Source organism: Limulus polyphemus, unplaced genomic scaffold (assembly GCF_000517525.1).
Source record: "Limulus polyphemus unplaced genomic scaffold, Limulus_polyphemus-2.1.2 Scaffold2683, whole genome shotgun sequence".
Classification (NCBI taxonomy): domain Eukaryota; kingdom Metazoa; phylum Arthropoda; class Merostomata; order Xiphosura; family Limulidae; genus Limulus; species Limulus polyphemus.
This window is the reverse complement of record NW_013668293.1, coordinates 122,999-131,549: the sequence shown is the minus strand read 5'-3', so window position 1 is coordinate 131,549 and position 8,551 is coordinate 122,999. Positions and strand designations below refer to the sequence as shown.

The window sequence follows — 8,551 nt, the reverse complement described above, 5'->3', positions numbered from 1 at the left end:
ACTATGGTTAAAATGAAATGTGTGTTACCGCACTAATCGGAATATTGGTTATAAAAAAATTAAGAGCACTAAACGAAAATGCATTAATCGAGGGATCCCTGTACTTTTAAATTAATGTTTTATGATGGGGTCCACTTGGACCATGGAAGAGCAACTATGGAAATTTTTCACAAAAGACTAACGTAGGGTTAAAATAACTACTGGGCCAGAAGGATTTGTTTGATTTCATATAATCATGCAAAGCTACTCAAGAGCTATCTGTCCCAAATATTTAATAAATAGATTGGAGAGAAGAAAGTTAGTCAGCATCATCCACCACCAATTCTTGGGTTACTCTTGCCTCACCAAAAAGTGGGATCTGACTATCACTCTTACAATGTACATGTTGCTTCAAAGTGCAGAGTGAGATATCTTTTTTGCATTAAAAGAAAGTAAATGATGGATCCACAAATCCATAGTCTGGCATGCTAACCACTAGGCCTTGCTTTGACAAAAAGGAAAATATTAACTACTTTATTATTGCATTTATTTTTTCAGGGCAGTTTTAATAAAGAAACATAAGGAAAACTTTGGAAAATTTATGTTTAATAAACATAAATGGCTGAAAGGAACACTTTTTATCAGTTGATTAGCAATTCAATAAAACTTTACATAATGTTTTTGTCAAAGGTACACATGCAACACCAATCTCCTGAAACAAGGGTCAATTACTCAATGTGATCAATAAGTCATTAAATTATTACAAGTTTGGAATTACACAGTGCTATTAAGTTAAAGTTTTTATTCAATACCTAGTTTTATCCACTCTTTTAAATTGTGTCAATAATTTATTACAATTAGTTTCTTAATTTCCTATAATTGACCCTCATCACTTGAAAAACTTTTTCTTGTGCATATTTTATGACAATTGTTAGCTAGAAAAGAACAAAAAACTTGAGGTAACTTCATAACAAAACTTTATTTTATTTTAATAAAAATGAAAGAAAAAATGTCTAACTCTTGTGTAAATAATTGCCATAACCTTTACATTTGTTTAGAACATAAAATTATTTACTGTGTCACCACAATGATGAATTCCGATCAATGCCTTTAACTGAGATAGAAATACTTTCATCACTTGTTTCACATCCAGATACACAGTGGAGGGTAATGCACTACCCTCTGTTGGAGGAGGAATATTGTACACGTAAAACCCTCCCCATCGTGCAGAAAGGAAGGAATTTGTTGTGAGACGTTCACCTTGAAAAGAAAACCAAAAATATTCATGACAGAGAAGTATATATAAAAACTGCCATTCATTTGAACATCTATATAAGGAAAAAAATCTCAATACCTAAAACACACAAAAAAGTAACATGAAATCAGAAGTAAAATAATAAAGTTGACACAGTTTAGCTAGCCAGGAAATATTTCATTTGGTTTAATTATAAAAACTGCTCCAGTTTATCTACAAACAGCAAATTTTCTTATTTCACTGAAATTCTTCAAAAATACTTTATTCATATAGATATACTAGTTGTAAATTTACAACTGTAAATAAATATAAACTGAAAACATGGTATTCACAATTTGTTGTTAAAAATAAACTGTAAAAAGAAATAACTTTTCTTTGCATTTTTGGAAAAGTTTAGTTTGTTTTCAAATTTGTGCAATACTACTGGAAGGCTATCTCCTCTTTTTATAAAGCAAAGACTCTCAGGGCTATTAAAACCTACATTACTTTCATATGATGTAATATATTAAAATCATCATGCTGAAGGGATATATATGATTGCAGTAACTGTACCATTAAATGTCTGTATTTTCAATACACAATAATGTGTGTGGAGTTACCAAAAATAAAATATTTTCAGAAACTGATAAAGTACACTGGTGCCCTGCTATAGCATGGAAGTCAGTATAATACCTGTCCATCTTAGACTGGCCAATGAGAGGGCAGTTTCATGACTAACTAAGAGGCTTTGCCAATGAAATTTCCACATCTTAATTGAACATAGTTTTTCTCTGTATAAATACAGGTCAAATGTTTGTTACCAGACATCTGTTTGCTTACATCAAATCAGATGGTTTATCAGTTTATTTGTAATTTTGCATTATTCTGGTTACTGGCTTAGCACTTTTGAAAAGACGTTGTTATAATGCAGTCTCGCAATATGGACCTCGTTATAGTGAGGCTCCACTGTATTATCATCCTCCAAAACAAATCCCATTGATAGCTATTCTGTAGACCAACTTACACAGTACTACATCAAAATATTGTATCAATATTAAGTTTATATGAAAAAACATGTTATTACCAACACTCAAAAACTTTAAACAAGGAGAGAGAGAGTGAGAACAATTTGTATTCACTGTACCTGCTTGGAGTGTATGTAAAAGTTGATGTAGCTTTGGTCTCTGTTCTAAGGCATTAATGTGAAAAATCAAAATATTTCTCACTTGTGGCAGTTTAAGTTATAAAAATGCCTTACTGACAGTGGAATATAAGAAGTCTTGAAGATTTCAATAACAAGCTCAAAAAATAAAAAGCTGTATTACCACACACTGATACACTCCATGCAGGTACAGTCTATGAAAACTTCAAATCCAACAGTTTACTCGGTCTTTAACTCTTCAAGAACAATATAAGAACTAAAGTTACCTTTCTCTGTGTAGATTTGTAAGGGAAATACTTCCTTAGGTGGCACATATGTCACAAAATTCAAGGTTGGATTTAGTGAAGAATGAGATCCTGATAGTAAAGAATAATTTACTTTTATGATACATCATGTGAATTACATCTAAAATAAATACAAAAATTATTAATGCCAGATATGATATTCTACATGTAACCAAAGCAATACAACTTATTTAATGTGTAAATATATATGTGACATTACACTGATAACACTTGCTAGTTTATTAAACTGAAAATTGCTTCCCATTTTTTAATAAAGAAAAGGTAAGTAAATGCTACAAGCAAATATACCTGTACATTTAAATACATACATGTGGCTTAATAAATGTGTATCAGTATTTCTTTAGAAGAACTGCTTCAAGACTTTAATCATAGTTTCCAGAATGAATAAGGTTTGTAACACTACCGAGTGTTCCAATCTGTTTTTTTATATATTAGTTTTAAACAAACCAAAAGTTAATATTGATCATCTGCATAAATAAAATTAGAAAAAACAGTAATAGTTTTTGATACAAGTCCACTTTGGATTGCAAGGATGTTAAGTATGGCAATGTCCAAACTAATATTTGTATGTTAAAGTTATTTTACACTAATTATACATGTGTGCAACACAGTAAAAATGAACCCTGCTTCTGGGTGACAATTTTTATTTATCTTATAAGTGCATTATAAATTTCTATGGTGTCCATAGTTCCCAAAATGCTGAGTGTTAAACACATTTTTATCTGGAGAAAGAAGCTGTTTGTGTATTCACTGCATGAAAAACATCAAGTATGAAACCCCAGCCAACATTCCATAAAATAAAAATAGAAGTTTCAAAGCTTACATAAACAGCCAGTGCTTCTATTTTCAAAGACATCATTGCACTGACACCCACAAGCATCTATATATGATATTTTGTATGTGCTTTTTATAGCCCCATCAGTAAATGATATGAAGCCTGCTATTTTCACAGTCACAGGAGAGAAATTTAGAAAGAATCAGAACAATACAATATTATCACATTTAATGGAAATAATCTTGTATAACACCATGTCATAAATTTTTCTGTGAAACCTCTGGTGACCCTGTTGTTATGCATACACACAACGTTTTGACCGATCTCTTGATCTATCCAGTAATTATAGTTTTATCTGCCATAGTATATAGTTCATTATAAAAAAAATGTTGAAATTATTTGAAGAAACTGTGACATTACTTTAGCAACTTAAAATAACTGATTTGTTAACTGATGCTTTTAATGTACATTTCAAAAACATTAACCATGATCTAGTTGTGTCACCTTGTTGAACTACTTCCCATTTTGAGGGAGTATTAGTATATGTGTCACTCTTATTGTTGCATACCTATCCTCCCAATATTTAAACGTTTTTGAAACTACAACTGGGAAGAAGAAAAAACTGTTAACAGTTCCCATGGACTGTTTGACATTATGCTCACTGTACATTTTTCAAATATGAAGCACTGAAGAATAAAGAGGAAGAAAATTACAGACATATATCAATATTCTCCTATATCAGTGGTCTTTCTAAAAAATAAAAAAGATGATACGTCAATGACATAAAGTCAAAACAGTATTCAGATGCCATAAAACAACAAGATCACAGTTAGTACACACCAAACCACCTAAATACACAAAAGAGGAAAAGCACCATTTACAAACTCCCCTACGAATGTGGATTTCAATACATTGGAGGAACAAAAAATAAACAAAAGTTGGAATTCAAAAGTATAATAGTATAAAGCTCAGTAATACAGATCTATTTTTAATAGCCCATCATGTCAGAGAAAACCATATAATTAAAAGGAATAACACTAAAGTAATAGAATATAAATCACATATTAGGAAAAAAAGCCTTCTACATCTACCTAACTGGTAACATATTCTGTCAACCTAGCAAAGAAGTCAGCAAACCTGGATACCCCTCTTTAAAACAGATGATTCAAGTTCTAATGGCTTAGACCCCAGTCAAGTGTAATTCCACCAGAAAGACCCATGACCACTATCAATACAGAAAATAGCCCTCCTCAGGACTTCACTGAATACAGCAGCAGATTAGTAGCTGAAATGTAAATAAAATCTAGTTATTAATTAATAATTAGACTTAAATGATCACATGCATAGGCTATTAACCATGACAATGATTGATGTCCAACTTTACCTTAAGTAATCAACACTGAGATAGGAAAAATTAATTAACTTTAATTGTCATCTGAGTCTGAATTGTACAGGTTTTGGCATGTACATCATCTTTACAGTTACACACACCAGTGTGTTGCTAAGATATAAAGCTAGAAAGTTAAAATTTTGCTAAAGTGAAAATATATTCCTGATAGATACTTACCTCCTCTCACAATTACAGCTATTCTCGAGTTGCTGCTCTAGTGCACAAATGTTCACTCACCACTTAAGTCCACACATATACCATGTGGTTCAGCTGCATTTACGTATGCAACAACCCTCCACCAATAGGAATCTGAAACACCCTCCTATCACAGTTGAATCCCTCTATGTAGTTGAACCCAGTTGTCACTCCGAGATTAAATACAAAAAACAACACTGAAAGTGGGGAGGATGGGTAGGAAGTGCGAGTGGAGGTAAGTATCTATCAGAAATATATTTTCAGTGTAGGAAAATATTAACTTCCAATACAATTACTTTTCTCCTCTCACAGTTACAGCAGGTGGAGGGATCAGAGTAAAATTACCAAGATGAGCACCTTTTAAAAGCATATGAAAAGCATCCATGGAGTGTGGCATATCACATCTGAACCAGGTATATTCTTTGCCCAAGTGGAGCGAACTGGTGTATGTCACAATCAAATGGTGGAACAAGTGAACCATCTCAAATCCAAGAGGAAGAGGAATGTGTGTAGAGTGGCTATGGAATGTTGGACCATAATCAGGAGGTCAACTCCAGTCCAGACCAGTGGCACTGAGAGGTACTTGACTGGCTCCTGGCAAGAGGAGGGTTCTCAGTCATTCACCTCAGGTATAGGAACTAGAAGTGAAGGGAAGCCTCTGTCTTGAGAACTTAAACCAACACAACCTGGAATAATAAACCCTGGAAATGTAGATCCAGATGACATCAGGAAGGTGGAAATAAACTGTGAAGTGTCAATTCCAGTCCAAAACCAATCGGAATTGGGGATGCAACATCCAGTCCTCAGTAAAAGGAAGTTACCAGCCCACTCATATGTAAGGACTTATGTTGGCTGGTCCAGCTCCAGCCAAAACCAGTTGCACAGGAACTGACATCCAGGAAGCAGTAGAAAAGAGGATTCCCAACTGGAGGGGTGGACTGCAAAAAAAACACCAGACCTGCAGCAGGAGGATACTCACACCTTCCACACAGGCAGAACACCAGCATCCTACTTCATCCATGATCCACCACCCCAGCAGCTAAGAGTTGGGAAAAGATAAGGACTCTCGTACTTCACTGGAACAAAAGGGTGGGGGGCAATCTAAGGAACATTGGAGATGTTCATATTATTCCATAAGTGTAAATTCTGGTATGAACATATTTATGACACAATATACTGGGAAGAAGAACCTGCAAGCAGTGAGCATGATAGATCTTATAGATCTCACAGTATAGATTTTGGATATCAGTATACATGGACACTGGACAGGCACCATTTGCCACAGAGCGTGATCCATAACATGTGAAATAGGTCCCTGAAAAAAACAAAAATAGCTTACCCACTTAAGAGTTGTACTGATGTATGGAGAATGGCTGCAAAGGGAAGATGATATCCAGCTGAGCAGGAAAGTGCCAGATGGTGAAAGTAGCATGACACAAAGGTGTGGGGAGTGGTCTACATGCCAGCCTGGATAACCTCCTCCAAAAAACGACAGAAATGAGTAGTCAAGGCCATTGGGAGGTGATAGATCAGATGGCAAGATTCAGGAGAAAGAGAGGAATACTTAATACAGATAACCTGATGAACCCAGGAGAATACCACTAGAAGTGGACAGCAGATTGCTATGAATAAAAACAGAAGTAAGAGTCATGGAAGGGTGTTGTGCACATTATGTAACACTGTAAAGCATGGACTGGACACAGGAGGTAATATGCATCACAGCAGGAGTAAATATGAGATATGGAAGTTAGGGAAAGAACTGGAGAAGAAAACACATGGTAAAACAAAGGGAGATGACAGGGCCACCCTATAGCTTGTAATGGTTGAAAAGTACAGATCCCTGTCAAACAATCATGTAAAAACAGATATGTGACAAAGGGAAGGAGAGGAAGGGTAGACTAATGAGGAATGGACAGTGTGAGACAAGGATACTACATGCATGGATAGTTCCAAACCCCTCACAAGGGAGTAAACATCAAGCCGGAGTGCGAGAATGAAAGGATGAAGCACCACTGAGTGAGGTTGCCAGAGGAGGGACTGGGAGAGAGGAAGACGTAATGGAGGTTGTTCCTGGAGAAATGACAGAGAAGGAAACCATGGTTGAGCCAGCCAGAAAGGAGCCAACAAAAAAAAAAAAAAGAACCTGACATGGAGTGGAACTGGATGTAGCTCACATTACTCTATTGAATTATATAATGTCCAGGCTACTCATGAGTTGCTCGTGAGCCTACCTCGTGAAAAATTATTATTCTTTATTTTATCTAATCTGAACTTATCAAACCTAAAAGGCTTCCAATTCTTAAATTTTAGTTACTTTTATAAAAATAAATAAAGAATGTATATGAAAAATAAGAAATATAGTACTTAACTAGGTCTTTTCTTTTTTTTTGGAACTTTACTGTCGATGAAATTTAACCCACCTTTTATTTATACTAATGGTACTACTGCACAAAATAATCTTTTATCTAATTAAATAATACACCAAAGAACACAGAATAATAACACACAAAAAGCAGATATTGTCCTATAACTATCACAATTTTTTTTGCTTTCCAATTATGCAACAAAAGCTGTTAAAAATTCAGATACGCTCATTGATGCATTTCCAGTGGGAATAAAGTTTGAACTGAAAGTGAATTCTCTGTACAGAATATGAAATATGTCATTTGATAGATAAAGTTTGGCATTCTATTGGTTATAAATAATATATTATTAAATGTTGGAGAAAACTATTGGCAATTTCTGAAAGAGAAGATGTGACAGTTGGGCGTGACACAAAGGATCTGATTTTCTAGTTTATGGCTCTGTAACTAAATAAGATTTAAGCCTATAAAATTTATGCTTTGTATGAGCAATGACAATATTTTATGACTAATTTATGTTACATTCTCAGAGGGGTGATAAATAAATTAGGGGATATCTACAAAGCACATGTCACAACTCTCATACTAGGAATAATTCAGGTTTTTAAAAAAATATTTCCTTATAAAATTAAGAGCTTAAAACTTATATAATATTAAAATTTGGATTATTAGCTATATTTTGATGCCAAGTTTATTTGTATACTATGATAATAAAGTGCTTTAATTAAATTTTGAATGTAACACAGTAAAACTTCAGGACATGCAGAAAAAATGCCCATATGGAAAGAGTTGACTATATACAATATTGAATGTATATTCTTTTGTTGATCATGAATATTATACAAGATGTAAATATCATAAGACAATGAATATTCAATTTATAATCATGGAAACTACTCAAAGAAATTTAGTCCCCAGCTTTATAATGTATTATAAATATCTATAAAAAAAAACCTAAATAATGAGATTGACTGAAAGTGAAATAGATAAATAGCTATCAACTAAATCTACTGAAGATTTGTTAGATAATTTATATATACACCTGGAAAAAAGTTAAGCACCCCCCGTGTTTTTTCAAGTGATTCAGATTCGACGTTCTTGTGACTGATTATAAATTACCATTCAATCTAAACGTGTTTATCAAATGA

General features: G+C 33.7%; 1 protein-coding gene across 1 annotated transcript in view; it reads right to left on the bottom strand.

Moving 5' to 3' along the window:
- The window catches only part of LOC106467626 (GPI transamidase component PIG-S-like), a 141,112-nt gene that overhangs the window by 20,668 nt on the left and 111,893 nt on the right, over window positions 1-8,551 (bottom strand). The window contains exons 9-10 of the mRNA XM_013927987.2: window positions 2,642-2,731; window positions 1,055-1,239 (exon numbers count right to left, since the gene is read on the bottom strand). Coding sequence (XP_013783441.1) covers window positions 1,055-1,239; window positions 2,642-2,731 — 275 coding nt within the window. The remainder of the gene's footprint in view (window positions 1-1,054; window positions 1,240-2,641; window positions 2,732-8,551) is intronic.